General features: G+C 42.7%; 1 protein-coding gene across 9 annotated transcripts in view; it reads right to left on the bottom strand.

The window, feature by feature from the left end:
• Positions 1-17,835, bottom strand: part of LOC118388078 (voltage-dependent N-type calcium channel subunit alpha-1B-like) — a 233,316-nt gene that overhangs the window by 43,728 nt on the left and 171,753 nt on the right. For all 9 annotated transcript variants that reach the window (XM_052525624.1, XM_052525626.1, XM_052525627.1 and 6 more), the window contains 6 exons: positions 12,955-13,668; positions 12,634-12,836; positions 11,477-11,603; positions 11,191-11,320; positions 10,784-10,843; positions 10,449-10,555 (listed from right to left, as the gene is read on the bottom strand). In XM_052525624.1, coding sequence (XP_052381584.1) covers positions 10,449-10,555; positions 10,784-10,843; positions 11,191-11,320; positions 11,477-11,603; positions 12,634-12,836; positions 12,955-13,668 — 1,341 coding nt within the window. The remainder of the gene's footprint in view (positions 1-10,448; positions 10,556-10,783; positions 10,844-11,190; positions 11,321-11,476; positions 11,604-12,633; positions 12,837-12,954; positions 13,669-17,835) is intronic.

Here is a 17,835-nt window from a genome sequence, read left to right as displayed (position 1 = left end):
AATAGAGTACAGCAGAGTACAATATAGTTGGTAGAGTACAATAGAGTTGGAAGAGTACAATAGAGTTGGAAGAGTACAATAGAGTTGGTAGAGTACAATAGAGTTGGTAGAATACAGTAGAGTACAATATTGTACAGTAGAGTACAATAGAGTTGGTAGAGTACAATATAGTTGGTAGAGTACAGTAGAGTACAATAGAGTTGGTAGAGTACAATAGAGTTGGTAGAGTACAGTATAGTTGGTAGAGTACAGTAGAGTACAATAGAGTTGGTAGAGTACAATAGAGTTGGTAGAGTACAGTAGAGTACAATATTGTACAGTAGAGTACAATAGAGTTGGTAGAGTACAATAGAGTTGGTAGAGTACAATATAGTTGGTAGAATACAGTAGAGTACAATATTGTACAGTAGAGTACAATAGAGTACAGCAGAGTACAATATAGTTGGTAGAGTACAATATAGTTGGTAGAGTACAATATAGTTGGTAGAGTACAATAGAGTTGGAAGAGTACAATAGAGTTGGTAGAGTACAGCAGAGTACAATAGAGTACAGCAGAGTACAATATAGTTGGTAGAGTACAATAGAGTTGGTAGAGTACAATAGAGTTGGTAGAGTACAATAGAGTTGGTAGAGTACAATAGAGTACAGCAGAGTACAATATAGTTGGTAGAGTACAATAGAGTTGGTAGAGTACAATAGAGTTGGTAGAGTACAATAGAGTTGGTAGAGTACAATAGAGCAGAGTACAATAGAGTTGGTAGAGTACAATAGAGTTGGTAGAGTACAATAGAGTACAATATAGTACAATAGAGTTGGTAGAGTACAATAGAGTTTGTACAGTCCAATAGAGTACAATATTGTACAATAGAGTTGGTAGAGTACAATATAGTTGGTAGAATACAGTATTGTACAGTACAATATAGTTGGTAGAGTACAGCAGAGTACAATAGAGTTTGTACAGTACAGTACAATATAGTTGGTGTACAATAGAGTTGGTAGAGTACAATATAGTTGGTAGAGTACAATAGAGTTGGTAGAGTACAGCAGAGTACAATAGAGTACAGCAGAGTACAATATAGTTGGTAGAGTACAATAGAGTTGGAAGAGTACAATAGAGTTGGTAGAGTACAATAGAGTTGGTAGAGTACAGCAGAGTCCAATAGAGTTGGTAGAGTACAATAGAGTTGGTAGAGTACAATAGAGTTGGTAGAGTACAATAGAGTTAGTAGAGTACAATAGAGTTGGTAGAGTACAATAGAGTTGGTAGAGTACAATAGAGTTAGTAGAGTACAATAGAGTTGGTAGAGTACAATAGAGTTAGTAGAGTACAATAGAGTTGGTAGAGTACAATAGAGTTAGTAGAGTACAATAGAGTTAGTAGAGTACAATAGAGTTGGTAGAGTACAATAGAGTTGGTAGAGTACAATAGAGTTGGTAGAGTACAATAGAGTTGGTAGAGTACAATAGAGTTGGTAGAGTACAATAGAGTTGGTAGAGTACAATAGAGTTGGTAGAGTACAATAGAGTTGGTAGAGTACAATAGAGTTGGTAGAGTACAATAGAGTTGGTAGAGTACAATAGAGTTGGTAGAGTACAATAGAGTTGGTAGAGTACAATAGAGTTGGTAGAGTACAATAGAGTTGGTAGAGTACAGTAGAGTACAATAGAGTATGGTAGAGTACAATAGAGTTTGTAGAGTACAATAGAGTTGGTAGAGTCCAATAGAGTTGGTAGAGTACAATAGAGTTGGTAGAGTACAATAGAGTTGGTAGAGTACAATAGAGTTAGTAGAGTACAATAGAGTTGGTAGAGTACAATAGAGTTGGTAGAGTACAATAGAGTTGGTAGAGTACAATAGAGTTGGTAGAGTACAATAGAGTTGGTAGAGTACAATAGAGTTGGTAGAGTTGGTAGAGTACAATAGAGTTGGTAGAGTACAATAGAGTTGGTAGAGTACAATAGAGTTAGTAGAGTACAATAGAGTTAGTAGAGTACAATAGAGTTAGTAGAATACATGCATGTGAGTTGATGGGTTATTGTACAGAAACATACCTACATAGAGCAATAGAGCTATTGAATCATATTTTAAGAGCAATACAGGGAGCAATCACATAATAGGACAAAGGACTACAATACACTATCCACTGGTATTTCTGTAGAATAACAGACATACACAGTGGTAGAAAAAGATACAAAGAAACCAGCCCTGAGTCAGGGACGAGCTTCTTTGCAGGAACCACTGATGTTCTTGCCACAGTGGCGGGTTACAAAACAATAATTTAGAACCTGTTAGCGACAATATACAGTACCGTCCTCAGGAGCCAGATGGACAGTGTGGTGTCAATACAATAATCTACCAGTCACATTTACACACTGTGGCTGTCCATATACTCTCACCATCGTATATTCTGTGTGTTTATTATGAGTTTACATACTTTAGTGTGTGTGTATGAGTGTGTGTGTGAGCATGTCTAGTGTGGACGTGTTTAACAATACTTGTGGGGACCAGCAGTCTAGTAGTCCCAACAAGGTCAAGTGCTATTTCTAGGGGGGTTAGAGTTAAGGTTAGGTTTCCGGGTTAAGGTTAGGATAAGGGTTAGGGAAAATACGATTATGAATGGTACTGAATTGTGTGTCCCCACAAGGTTAGTTGTACAAGACTGCGTGTGTGTGTGTGTGTGTGTGTGTGTGTGTGTGTGTGTGTGTGTGTGTGTGTGTGTGTGTGTGTGTGTGTGTGTGTGTGTGTGTGTGTGTGTGTGTGTGTGTGTGTGTGTGTGTGTGGTCACAGCTCCTCGGCAGGTTGATAATGCCTCTGTAGTGAACTCTCTAGAGTGCATATCTCCCCTCTTACACAGGCAGAAATCAGTCAGTCCTCTCTGTCCATCAATATATATGGGGCTGGAGCTCCTAAATGCAATGTGAAATAAGGCCCAGACAGCCAGTGGAGGAGGACTAGGAGGCTCCAAAGAAGAACTGACTATAGGAAGTTGTAACCCATCCATGATTCTGCTAGAGGGGATGAGAGAGCAACCCTGCCTTTCCACTCTCAGTGGAGCACCGTGCAATGTACTGCACTATACAGTTTGAAATCATGACTTGAGGTGCATACTGAACTGAAGTACACACCTCATACTTTGGAATAAATCTCACACTGCCGTCAATGGACGATTGGCACGTAAACTGGAGCTATACAGTATGTGTTGTGCACCCATCTCAAGGACTGAACCCATAATGAGTTAGTCTAGGTGTATTCAGTGGAGACAACTACCTCAATAACTAGAGAAAACAGAAGCATGGTTCCACACAGAATGGGCGTGTTGACTTTTTCTTACCCAATGGGAGCTTTAGGTCTAATACACTGGTATGCAACAGTCATGCATGCACTGAAGATCTGGTTACCCCAGCATGCAATCCGGTAAGTCAACCCCTGCCCATATCAATCCAGGGTCTCAACACATCTAGATGGTGAGTGAACCATTCCTCAATAGCTTTCAGAAGAGCTGAAGGCAGGAAGAATAGATGTGTGTGTGTGTTCACATTAAGTAGCTCAGATCAGCCCTGATATGCCTTGTGTGTGCAGCTGCAGCAGCCAGATGCGAGGAGGTTATCCTCGGTCACCATGACTACAGCCTTATTGGTTGCCCCTTTCCGAGAGAGAGAGCACAGCATTTCCTGTTTACAATAATCTGCCTCCCAGTAGAACATCAGCATTATTCCGAACCTTCTGCTCTCTCAACCCAGAAACACGATTCACTCTCCCTGATCTGCCCTTCTCGCTAACTCCTTCACTATTTAAGATAAAGATGGAGGAGCAGTCCCAGATCTATTACGTTACAGACCCCGCCAATCAATCTATATATGACAGCCCATAATGACAAAGCAAAAACAGGTTTATACATTTTGCAAATGTATAAAAAAAAATAAACAGAAATACCTTATCTGCTTAAGTATTCAGACTCTTTGCTATGAGACTCAAAATTGAGCTCAGGTGCATCCTGTTTCCATTGATCATCCTTGAGATGTTTCAACAACTTGATTGGAGTGCACCTGTGTTAAATGCATGATTGGACATGATTTGGAAATGCACACACCTGTCTATATAAGGTCCCACAGTTGACAGTGCATGTCAGAGCAAAAACAAAGCCACGAGGTGGAAGGAATTGTCTGTAGAGCTCCGAGACAGGATTATGTTGAGGCACAGATCTGGGGAAGGGTAGCAAAACATTGCTGCAGTATTGAAGGTCCACAAGAACACAGTGGCCTCCATCATTCTTAAACGGAAGAAGTTTGGAACCACCAAGACTCTTCCTAGAGCCGGCCGGCCATACTGAGCAATCGGGTGAGAAGGCCTTGGTTGGGAGGTGCCCAAGAACCCAATGATCTCCAGAGTTCCTGAGCAAGAGGACAAGTACATTAGAGTGTCTAGTTTGAGAAACCGACGCCTCACAAGTCATCAACTGGCAGGTTCATTAATTAGTACCCGCAAAACACCAGTCTCAATGCCAACAATGAAGATGTGACTCCGGGATGCTGGCCTTCTAGGCAGAGTTCCTCTGTCCATTGTCTGTGTTCTTCTGCCCATCTTATTCTTCTATTATTATTGGCCAGTCTAAGATATGGCTTTTTCTTTGCAACTCTGCCTAGAAGGATAGCATCCCAGAGTCGCCTCTTCACTGTTGATGTTGAGACTGGTGTTTTCCGGGTACTATTTAATGAAGCTGCCAGTTGAAGACTTGCGAGGCGTCTGTTTCTCAAACTAGACACTCTAATGTACTTGTCCTCTTGCTCAGTTGTGCACCGGTGCCTCCCACTCGTCTTTCTATTCTGGTTACAGCTCGTTTGTACTGTTCTGTGAAGGGAGTAGTACACGGGGTTGTACAAGATCTTCAGTTTCTTGGCAATTTCTCACATGGAATAGGCTTCATTTCTCAGAACCCGAATAGACTGACGAGTTTAAGAAGAACGTTCTTTGTTTCTTGACATTTTGAACCTGTAATTGAACCCACAAATGCTGATGCTCCAGGGTTTGGCCAGTAGGGATATCCTTGTCTCATCGCGCACCAGCGACTCCTGTGGGCGGCCGGGCGCAGTGCGCGCTAACCAAGGTTGCCAGGTGCACGGTGTTTCCTCCGACACATTGGTGCGGCTGGCTTCTGGGTTGGATGCGCGCTGTGTTAAGAAGCAGTGTGGCTTGGTTGGATTGTGTATCGGAGGACGCATGACTTTCAACCTTCGTCTCTCCCGAGCCCGTACGGGAGTTGTAGCGATGAGACAAGATAGTAGCTACTAAAAACAATTGGATACCACGAAATTGGGAGAAAACAGGGTAAAATAAAATAAAAAATTATATATATTTTTTATTCTAAATGATAGTCTTGGATTAGCTAACACAACATGCTATTGGAACATAGGAGTGATTGTTGCTTATAATTGGCCTCTGTACACCTATGTAGATATCTTTTTTTGTTTATTTTAAATCTGCTGTTTCCAGCCATAATAGTCATTTACAACATTAACCATGTCTACACTGTATTTCTGATGACTTTTTTGAATGGTAGTGTACATTTGCAAACATTTCTAAAAACCTGTTTTTGCTTTGTTACTATGGGGTATTGTGTGTAGATTTACGAGGGAAAAAAACTATTTAATACATTTTAAAATAAGGCTGTAACGTAACAAAATGTGGAAAAAGCGAAGTGGCCTAAATTCTTTCCGAATGCACTATAAATATATGAGTATTAATTTGATATACTTTCATTCTAATTCCAACTGTAAATGTTGGCATTGTACAACTGTCCTTTGCTTTGGCATGTCGGCACACAATGGCAACAAGGGACAGAGATGAATCTGATCAGTGATTGTCTTCTGAAAGCTACTGGGTCTCCAATAGATCCTCATTGGGACTGGGATTAGTTCATTGAGAGCGTAAGAGGTGGAATGGGTATCCAGCAGAGAAAGTGAGCGTTTTGGAATGCGATGGAGGAGGTTGATAGGGGAACGTTTTTGGGGTCAGGGGTCAATGATAGAGAGAGGGTAGGTCCCCACCTGGCCACGTTTTGTTGCGATCTGATGAAGAAAAGCAATGATAAACAGGACACACACAAACAAACACACGTCACGAATCACAGAGAACAAACCCAAAGCACATAAGATATTAAGGCTGCTTCATGGAGACAAAGAAAAAGGCAGAAATATACAGAAACACTGAGCAAAATAAACACTTTAAGCCAATAATACTACTACTACTACCACTACTACTGTTGAATAGGCATGGAGATACTGTGGTGCTAGTTATCCTTACGACTTAATAAGAACATCAAAACACAGCAGAAAGAAACAGATAATGACAAGCACACGGAAGGATTTTACTAAGTTCAAGTGAAAAAAGAGCAGAAACCTAACAGACTGAACAAAATAGTAAAAGGACAGTTTTAGCTGTCCATCTCCTGTTTCTGACAAGAAGACCCAGAATGAGTTCCAAATTACACCCTGTTCCCTACATAGTGCATTAGTTTTGTTTTTCCAGTGAGATGGCATTAAGGTTTTTCCAGTGAGATGGCATTAAGGAGGACAAGACATGACGTTCGACAAGAGACACAGTTCTGTCTGTCTGTCTGTCTGTCTGTCTGTCTGTCTGTCTGTCTGTCTGTCTGTCTGTCTGTCTGTCTGTGAGGTGAGCAGCTAGGGAGAGGAAGTGTATCCTCCAGATAACCTCCCTATCAGCATCCCACAGCACCAGGAGAGGAACAAACATACATACCCTACTGAGACAGCATTATGGGACAACTACCACAAACACGCATGCACGCACGCACTCACACGCACAGACACACTCACCCACATGCACATTCACACGTGCACGCACACACAAGGATGTATGTGCATATAGACAGCCATTCACACGCACACAGTGAAGAGGCACACACACTCACACACCTCAAACACACCTACATCAAATAAAACTACTGTTTGGGGCGGCAGGGTAGCCTAGTGGTTAGAGCGTTGGACTAGTAACCGGAAGGTTGCCTAGTGGTTAGAGCTGACAAGGTACAAATATGTCGTTATGCCCCTGAACAGGCAGTTAACCCACTGTTCCCAGGCCGTCATTGAAAATAAGAATTTGTTCTTAACTGACTTGCCTGGTTAAATAAAGGTAAAATAAAAAAATTAAAAATAAAAACATGCAAAAACACCCTCTCAATAATGAGTGAGTGTGAATTTTCAATGGAAGAGTAAATAAGTGAACATATGCAAATGGTCAGAATAACAGGAAACTATTTATTTGGACAGATGGTTTGTAGATGTTCAATAACATTCAACAACACCATCCACTAAACCGAACCCTAAATCTAACCATAACCCTTATCCCAACCCTAAACTTAATCCTAATCTTAACCCCTACCCTAACTCTTATTCTACAGCTAACCCTAACTGTAACCTTAGCAAGCAGTTGCTTTTCAACAGATAGTATGATGACCATCTGTAGAGCATCTATCCACATGGAATGTGACCCAATAGTCTACAGTAATATAATGAGGGTGAATCTATAGATGCGTAGCTATACAGGCTAGAGGTCGACCGATTTAATTGGAATGGCCGATTTCAAGTTTTCATAACAATCGGAAACCGGTATTTTTGGACACCGATTTGGCAGATTTAATTGTTATTATTTTTTACACCTTTATTTAATCTTTATTTAACTTGGCAAGTCAGTTAAGAACACATTCTCATTTTCAATGACGGCCTAGGAACGGTGGGTTAACTGCCTCGTTCAGGGACAGAACAACAGATTTTCACCTTGTCAGCTCGGGGGATTCAATCTTGCAACCTTACAGTTAACTAGACCAACGCTCTAACCACCTGCCTCTCTTTGCACTCCACGAGGAGACTGCCTGTTACGCGAATGCAGTAAGTCAAGGTAAGTTGCTAGCTAGCATTAAACAATCAATCATAATCACTAGTTAACTACACATGGTTGATGATATTACTAGTTTATCTAGCGTGTCCTGCGTTGCATATAATCAATGCAGTGCGTATCGTTGCTCCAATGTGTACCTAACCATGAACATCAATGCCTTTCTTAAAATCAATACACAGAAGTATATATTTTAAACCTGAATATTTAGCTAGAAGAAATCCAGCTTAGCAGGCAATATTAACCAGGTGAAATTGTGTCACTTCTCTTGCGTTCATTGCACAGTCAGTGTATATGCAACAGTTTGCGACGCCTAATTTGGGGAGCCTAATTTGCCAGAATTTTACGTAATTATGACATAACATTGAAGGTTGTGCAATGTAACAGGAATATTTAGACTAATGGATGCCACCCCTTAGATAAAATACGGAATGGTTCCGTATTTCACTGAAAGAATGTTTTTGAGATGATAGTTTCCGGATTCGACCATATTAATGACCTAAGGCTCGTATTTCTGTGTGTTATTATGTTATAACTAAATCTATGATTTGATAGAGCAGTCTGACTGAGCGATGGTAGGCAGCAGCAGGCTCGTAAGCATTCATTCAAACAGCACTTTTGTGCGTTTTGCCAGCAGCTCTTCGTTGTGCGTCAAGCATTGCGCTGTTTATGACTTCAAGCCTATCACCTCCCGAGATGAGGCTGGTGTAACCAATGTGAAATGTCTAGCTAGTTAGCGGGGTACGCGCTAATAGTGTTTCAAACGTCACTCGCTCTGAGACTTGGAGTGGTTGTTCCCCTTACTCTGCATGGGTAACTCTGCTTCAAGGGTGGCTGTTGTCGTTGTGCTCCTGGTTCGAGCCCAGGGAGGAGCGAGGAGAGGGACGGAAGCTATACTGTTACACTGGCAATACTATGGTGCTTATAAGAACATCCAATAGTCAAAAGGTTAATGAAATACAAATGGTATAGAGAGAAATAGTCCTATAATTCCTATAATAACGACAACCTAAAACTTCTTACCTGGGAATATTGAAGACTCATGTTAAAAGGAACCACCAGCTTTCATATGTTCTCATGTTCTGAGCAAGGAATGTTAGCTTTCTTACATGGCACATATTGCACTTCTACTTTCTTCTCCAACACTTTGTTTTTGCATTATTTAAAACAAATTGAACACGTTTCATTATTTATTTGAGGCTAAATTGATTTAATTGATGTATTATATTAAGTTAAAATAAGTGTTCATTCAGTATTGTTGTATTGTTAAATGTAAAGAATCTGCCGAATAATCGGTGTCGGCTTTTTTTCGGTCCTCCAATAATCGGTATCGGCGTTGAAAAATCATAAATCGGTCGACCTCTAATACAGGCTAACTAATCAAAAAGCTTGAGAAATGAGCGTGAGGCTGCTGGCTACATGTTGGGCATAGGCTCTGTTGACTAGGATGGACAGAGAAACAGACAGAGAGACAAACCGAACGAGAGACAGAGAGAGTGAGAGAGACAGAGAGATAAACTGTCAAGAAAGACAAAAGAGACAAAGGGAAAAAAGCAGGCAAACAAAGGCATTACCCCATGAAGCTCCTGAAAGCAATCCAAGCCACAAAAGAGAAAGATGGAGGGACAGAATTAAATGAGAAAGAGACAGTCAGCGACACAGAAAACCATCCATATACAATAGGCTACAGTTCAGAAAAAAGAGAGAAGAGTAAGATAGACAACAGCAATACAAATGTGGTACAATAGACTACTTCACAGTTTATTTATTACACATTAGCCCCACCATGACACCACTGGGGTGCAAAATAACTGACTGAGCTGGTTGTGGGAGAGAATACACAATTTCCTTTTACTGGTTGGAAAGACTGGATTTCCCCTCCCTTTATTGTCTTTGTGTGTGTATGTCTGAGACTGTGTGTGTTACTTGACATGGAAGCACCTGATAACATTTCCCTCTCAGTACCAGGGAGGGAGAGAACAACTGCTGTACATTAGCACTAAGACGAAGCCCCCGCCCACCTCCCCAGCTTAACCTCATGCTCATTAAACAAATCCCACACACCCTACTACACAGATGGGAGTGGTGATTAAAGGTTAAAAGAGTTTGAGCAACAACCCATTTTGGCAAATAACCACCGGCAAAGTGGTTTAGAGCCCCTCAGAGCTGTACAGAGAGGTTGATTTGGGGGAATGTTTTGGGCTGTGGCGGGTGAGTGAGTGCACCACCCAGACTGGCATATTTGTAGATGTGCCAGCTGGAGAGTCAGTGTGTTGACTGTGAAGTGACAACCTAGGGGAGAGGTGCTGTTGGCTGAAAAAGGATTTGAAACAGTACTAATACTGTAATCAATTTAAAGGAGCAATCTTGGATTGGAAAATACATTTTCAATTTCTCCAGCCCCATTCCTCAGCTTTTTACCAAAACAAATGGTGACGTCCCTGCTTTGTTTGGTTTTTCAAATCCCAGATTGCCCCTTTAACCCCACCTACAGCTGGCACAAGAACAAACAGTATGTCAAGTGTTTACTTACGAGCAGGCGAACGCCACCAGAGCTCCACTGACCACAATAAAGTCCAGGATGTTCCACAGGTCCCGGAAGTAAGAACCAGGATGAAGGAGCAGTCCCAGGTCTATCATCTACACACAGAGTTAAAGTCATAAGGAAGATGATCCACATTATGAATGTTAATGGATGAATGTTACCACTTCAGCAAGGAGCCCTGGTCTTGGATATACTGAAATACCAGTGCTACCGCATTACAGTGGAGCTAATTCTAGCTGCAACCTAAGAGAGTACCTCTGTGTTCAAACGGAGGAAACTGTTGTATGTCTATTTCCAACCATTTCACCAGTATGACCTCTCACCTTAATCACCATCTCAAAGGTGAACACTCCTGTGAAAACGTAGTCCAGATACTTGAGCACCTGCAAATGATTAAATGTTCAGTCAGATGTCACACAGCCGTCTTCTTTCCTCTTCCTCAAGACACACAGCAGACAATCACCTTAGCAGCACTCAGCTCATATTTATGACTATTTTTGTTTCTGTAGCACTCTCACAAAGTATAACTTTCAGGTGATATTAGCAGAAATTCTAGAAGCTTCTGGCAGCTCAATCAAGCCTAATAAATCAGCTAGTCGGACTGAGGGGGTTCTGGGATTTGGATGCAATTCCTTTAGCGCTAGTAGGAGCTGCTCCTCAGGCCTCCGTACCCAAATACCCAGCAGTGTGTGTGTGTGTGTGTGTGTGTGTGTACTCTTGCAGGACTCACGTTGTTGCGTGGTGCATTGGCCTGCACAGGGTCTTCAGCAGCCAGGGCTATGCTGCTCATGGTGATGACCGACAGGATACACATCTCAAAGTAACGCAGGTTCACCACGTAGTGGCACAGCCGACGCACCCTGAACAGCACAGGTAATCTCACTGAGTGCACTCAACATAACCTCTCAAAACGCTGACGTAATACTGAGTGGCACCCAATATAGAAATGCAGAAACAGTTTGAGCCCAGACTAGTCTTACTAGCCAAAAGGTTCCCTGTCTCAGGACATGACTTACGGGTTGGTCTGTCCAAACACAAACATGGAGCTGTAGGGGAGAATGTGTTTGGGACCGTTCTTCAGCTCCTCCTCCAAGTCCTTCTTCTCCTCGTTCAGGCGGAGGCTCTCACAGTCTATGTTATCCACTATCAAAGAGAGAGTGAGTGCGAGAGTGAGAGAGAGAGATTACACTCAGAAAGAACTCATGATAGACCTTCACTACAACATAACCAACACACAGCTGATCAGGCACTGATCAGTCATACTAACCTAATGTTACACTACACTTTCACCCAAGTGTTTCCCCTGCAGCCTATGGCTAAGAGGAACATAACACAGTGAGGAACTGACTGGGGTACAGCCTGAGGTATTGATAAAGGCAGGGGGTTTCAAACTAGGGTCCGCGGCCCCCTAGGGGTTGTGGGGATTTTTTTCCACCATTGTTATGTCACTGCGTCCAGCTTGAAGGAAGTTAGAGGTTGTTTCACTAGCATGCAAACTGTTCCTGTTCATCCGACTCTAGGGAAATAGATAAATGGCTTCATTGCCAAAATCTTCAACTATCCCTTTAATATGGAGACCATTCTTAAGCAGGCCATTTAAGTGGCAATTTACGGGATGGAAAAACTATTTCAGTGTCAACTTTAAAGACCAAAAACAGACAGAAAGCACACAAAAAATATTAAACTTTATTTTTTCATAATATCCTCTTTGAGAACTAACAATCAAATAAAAGTAGACAGTCAGGGAGAATTATAAAAATAAATGTCGATTAAAATTGTTCTAATGTTTGAGCAGAGCAGGCAAAATTGTCTCAGCTCTATGCCAAAGTGTGTAGAATTTCTGAAAATTGGCTTCAAAATTTTCAATGAGAAATTTTGAAGAATTGCTGAAAATGTGCTTAACAACAGCAACACTTTCTCTATGCCGCGAAGATGCCTTTCTAGGTAATAGACTATGTTAGAGTTTACACTTCCTCTTCCAATGAACTGTGAGGTGGTCAGAAAAATGAAACTGCTTATCATTATTAAATGTTAATTACTTCTACTTGCCGTTATCATTCACAATTTGTTTTGCTAACATATGATGGGGGGATCCCTGGGTCGCTGGTTTGCCTTGGCGGTGGGTCCCTGGGCAAGAAAAGTTGTGGACTAAGATAGAGACTAGGGTACTGACTGGGTATGATGGTGGTCTCTCTGGATGGGGCGGTGATGGTGACAGGGATGTGGACAGTGTTGCTGTTCAGGCCTGCCTGGCTGGCTCTGTGGCTGTTCTTCTGGTTGTCAGCATCCTCTTGCTTCTCTCCAGCCTGCAGACCTGCAGGAGGCTGCACAGGACTGGTGGCCAAGCTCTCCCCTTGAGAGTCGGTCTGTCTGTCCCTGCAAAACATTCAAAACACAGCCTGTGCACATCAGTGAAGCTCTGTGGTGATGACTTAATAAAAATAGGTAATTAAAGCACATTGAGAATGTGTTGGTCAGTCAGCACTGGTCTCACCTGTGTCCTTGGTCCCTGTCTCCATTTCTCTCTCCATTCTCTCTACACTCGTCTCCATCCAGTGTTGACTGGGCCCTGACTCTGCGCGAGCGGTGCTTCCTCCTTTCTCCGTTCTCCTCCCTGTGGCCCCGGCCCCTGCTCTCCAGTCTGTCCCTGGTAGCCAGGGCCCTGTTCCCCTGTCTGTCGGAGTGGTGGTGGTGGTCTTCCCTTCCCTCTCCCCCTCCGTTAACCCCCTCCTCTGGGGATTCAGCCTGGTGATGGTGCCTGTGGCCCTGCCCCCCCTCTCGACTATGGTTCCTCTCCACCTTGCCCTCTTTGGATCGGGGCCCGTCTGGGTGGTAGTGGTCCCTACTGCGGCTGTGGTGGGTGTGATGCCTGCTCTCCCCATTCTCCCCGTTCCTCTCCCGGTGACGGTAGTGCTTATGTGGTTGTGGACCGTGGGGGTCTCCTCCCTCTTGCTGGGGGTCTGCTCCGTCTCTGTCCTCCTCAGGGGGTCGGGGATTGTCCCCGTTACCTGGCTCCACCACTAGGGGGCGGTCGTTGTGGGTCTTCATGTCAGAGCGCAGGTGGAGGGCGGAGGAGACCCGCAGACGCTCCTCGGGGTCCAGCTCGTTGAACAGAGCCTCGGAGCTGGCTCTCAGGTTGTTTCGACGCAGTTGGTTGGTGCGCTGCTCCCACACTGACATTATCTTATTGGCTCTCTGCTGCTCCTTACTGCAGGGCCAATGGACAGGTGAGGGGAACGGATATGAGGGGTGAGAGGGATACAGGGTGTTAGAGTGAAGTAGCAGCTTATGGATGTGCCAACACAAATACTCCCCATAGTAAATTTGTCATTTACCACGCTTGGGTTTAAAACATGCTCACCCAAACCCTCTACAGATTCACACATGGGCTGCATCTGAAATGGCACCATATGCCCTATATAGTTCACTACTTATGACCAGAGCCCTGGTCAAAAGTAGTGTACTATGGAATAGGGTGGTGCCATTTGGGATGCACACTGGCCATGTGTAAATCTGTAGAGGGTTTGGGTGAGCAAGTTTTAAACCCAAGCGTGGTAAATGACAAATTTACTATGGGGAGTATTTGTGTTGGCACATCCATAAAGACCATCTTGTGTCTCCAGCCAGCAAAGTCCCACTGCTGTTTGTACAGCAACTCAGACCATATGGGAGAAATTAGCAATTTGTTTTGTGTGCAAGTAGTGAAGCTCAGATGCTCATGGGTTGATATGCTTGTGCTATGGATGACAGTGTTTTCTTTAAAAATAATGTACCCCCCTTTTCTCCCAAATTTCGTGATATCCAATTACGATCCTGTCTCATCGCTGCAACTCTCCTATAGGTTCAGGAGAGGTGAAGGTCGAGTCATGCGTCCTCCAAAACATGACCCGCCATGCCGCACTTCTTAACTTCTTGGATATAGGGGGCGCTCTTTTAATTTATGGATAAAAAACGTTCCCGTTTTAAACAAGATATTTTGTCACGAAAAGATGCTTGACTATGCATATAATTGACAGCTTTGGAAAGAAAACACGCTGACGTTTCCAAAACTGCAAGGATATTGTCTGTGAGTGCCACAGAACTGATGCTACAGGCGAAACCAAGATGACATTTCAAACAGGAAATGCCCCAGATTTTGAAAGCGGTGTGTTCCAATGTCTCCTTATATGGCTGTGAATGCGCAAGGAATGAGCCTACACTTTCTGTCATTTCCCCAAGGTGTCTGCAGCATTGTGACGTATTTGTAGGCATATCATTGGAAGATTGACCATAAGAGACTACATTTACCAGGTGCTCGCTTGGTGTCCTCCGTTGCAATTATTGCGTAATCTCCAGCTGCGTGTATTTTTTCATTTGCGTCAGAGGAGAAACCCAACTGCCACAAATGACTTATCATCGAATAGATATGTGAAAAACACCTTGAGGATTGATTCTAAACAACGTTTGCCATGTGTCTGTCGATATTATGGAGTTAATTTGGAAAAAAGTTTGCCGTTGTAATGACTGAATTTTCGGGGTTTTTTCTTAGCCAAACGTGATGGAAAAAACGGAGCGATTTCTCCTACACAAATAATATTTTTGGAAAAACTGAACATTGCTATCTAACTGAGAGTCTTCTCATTGAAAACATCCAAAGTTCTTCAAAGGTAAATTATTTTATTTGAATGCTTTTCTTGTTTTTGTGAAAATGTTGCCTGCTGAATGTTAGGCTTAATGCTATGCTAGCTATCAATACTCTTACACAAATGCTTGTGTAGGTATGGTTGAAAAGTATATTTTGAAAATCTGAGATGACAGTGTTGTTAACAAAAGGCCAAGCTTGTGAGCCAATATATTTATTTAATTTCATTTGCGATTTTCATGAATAGTTAACGTTGCGTTATGGTAATGAGCTTGAGGCTATGATTACGCTCCCGGATACGGGATTGCTCGACGCAAGACGTTTTTAACACCTGCTCGCTTAACCCGGAAGCCAGCCGCACCAATGTGTCAGAGGAAACGCTGTTCAACTGATGACCAAAGACAGCCTGCAGGAGCCCGGCCTGCCACAAGGAGTCGCTAGAGCGCGATGAGCCAAGTAAAGCCCCCCTGGCCAAACCCTGCCCTAACCCGGACAACGCTGGGCCAATTGTGCACCGCCCTTTGGTACTCCAGGTCACAGCCTGTTGTGACACAGCCTGGGATCAACAAGACTGTTGACATCGTGGGGAAGCTGTAGGTATTGCAACCTCAGCCCCATTTAATGTGGTTCAGCTTTAACAATGGGTTGATGTGGCGGATGGATATATTTTTCAATTTTCAGTGATCAGATTTTCCTGCGCTTTTCGATGAAACGCACGTTCTGTTATAGTCACAGCTGTGATTTAACCAGTTTTATAAACGTCTGAGTGTTTTCTATCCACACATACTAATCATATGCATATACTATATTCCTGGCATGAGCAGCAGGGCGCTGAGATGTTGCGCGATTTTTAACAGAATGTTCGAAAAAGTAGGGGGTAGGAGTAACAGGTTAAATTGTTTAACTTGGGTCAAATGTTTTGGGTAGCCTTCCACAAGCTTCCCACAATAAGTTGGGTGAATTTTGGCCCATTCCCCATGACAGTGTAACTGAGTCAGGTAAGTAGGCCTCCTTGCTCACGCAAGCTTTTTCAGTTCTGCGCACAAATTTTCAATGGGATTGAGATCGGGGTTTTGTGATGGCCACTCCAATACCTTCACTTTGTTGTCCTTAAGCCCTTTTGCCACAACTTTGGAAGTATGCTTGGGGTCATTGTCCATTTGGAAGACCCATTTGCGACCAAGCTTTAACTTCCTGACTGATGTCTTGAGATATTGCTTCGATATATCCACGTAATTTTCCTCCTTCATGATGCCATCTATTTTGTGAAGTGCACCAGTCCCTCCTTCAGCAAAGCACCCCCACAACATGATGCTGCCACCCCCGTGCTTCACGGTTGGGATGTTGTTCTTCGGCTCGCAAGCCTCCCCCTTTTTCCTCCAAACATAACGATGGTAATTTTTGGCCAAACAGTTATATTTTTGTTTCATCAGACCAGAGGACATTTCTCCAGAAAGTACGATCTTTGTCCGCATGTACAGTTGCAAACTGTAGTCTGGCTTTTCTATGGTGGTTTTTGAGCAGGGACTTCTTCCTTGCTGAGTGGCTTTTAAGGTTATGTCGATATAGGACTCGTTTTACTGTGGATATAGATACTTTTGTACCGGTTTCCTCCAGCATCTTCACAAGGACCTTTTGCTGTTATTCTGGGATTGATTTGCACCTTTCGCACCAAAGTACGTTCATCTCTAGGAGACAGAACGCGTCTCCTTCCTGAGAGGTATGACGGCTGCGTGGTCCCATGGTGTTTACACTTGCGTACTATTGTTTGTACAGATGAACGGGGTACCTTCAGGCGTTTGGAAATTGCTCCCAAAGGATGAACCAGACTTGTGGAGATCTACAATTGTTTTCTGAGGTCTTGGCTGATTTCTTTTTATTTTCTAATGATATCAAGCAAAGAAGCACTGAGTTTGAAGGTAGGTCTTGAAATACATCCACAGGTACACCTCCAATTGACTCAAATTATGTCAATTAGCCTATCAGAAGCTTCTAAAGACATGACATCATTTTCTGACATTTTCCAAGCTGTTTAAAGGCACAGTCAACTTAGTGTATGTAAACATCTGACCCACTGGAATTGTGATACGGTGAATTAAAAGTGAAATAATCTGTCTGTAAACAATTGCTGGAAAAATGACTTGTGTCATGCACAAAGTAGATGTCTTAAACGACTTGCCAAAACTATAGTTTGTTAACAAGAAATTTGTGGAGTGGTTGAAAAACAAGTAATGACTCCAATCTTAGTGTATGTAAACTTCTGACTTCAACTGTATGTATGACTAGTAAAGTTGCATTCTTTGTGTCACCTGTAACTCAAGACTCGACGGGCAGGGGAATAGATAAAACAGACAACAAAAGCAATAGACAGACAGACAAACAAGTATGCAAGGCATAGACAAATAATGTAAGCTGTGATTTTGGTAAGAGAGAGAGATTACAGTGGACAAGATAGAAACATACACACAGATTAGCAACAACACCACCACAACGTTTAGAAATGAGAGTTGTTACTAATTGGCAAAAATTATTAAGCCAAATTCATGTAATGTTTCACTTTATTTGATTTGTCTTGTATGGCATACTACCTCTTGGCTACTGTACTATAATTTGTTTGGTCCTCACCCAGTGTGTTGAAGAAGTGAAACCCCGGGGTATAAAAAACACAAGCTGTAAAACTGACAAAATGTCTTGGGAATTGACCGGGCTCCAAGACATTTAATATTTATATAGCAATTATTCACAAAAGCTCAG

Source organism: Oncorhynchus keta, chromosome 9, assembly GCF_023373465.1.
Source record: "Oncorhynchus keta strain PuntledgeMale-10-30-2019 chromosome 9, Oket_V2, whole genome shotgun sequence".
Lineage (NCBI taxonomy): Eukaryota > Metazoa > Chordata > Actinopteri > Salmoniformes > Salmonidae > Oncorhynchus > Oncorhynchus keta.
Note: the sequence above shows the minus strand (reverse complement) of the source record. Positions and strands in the feature narration are given on the sequence as shown.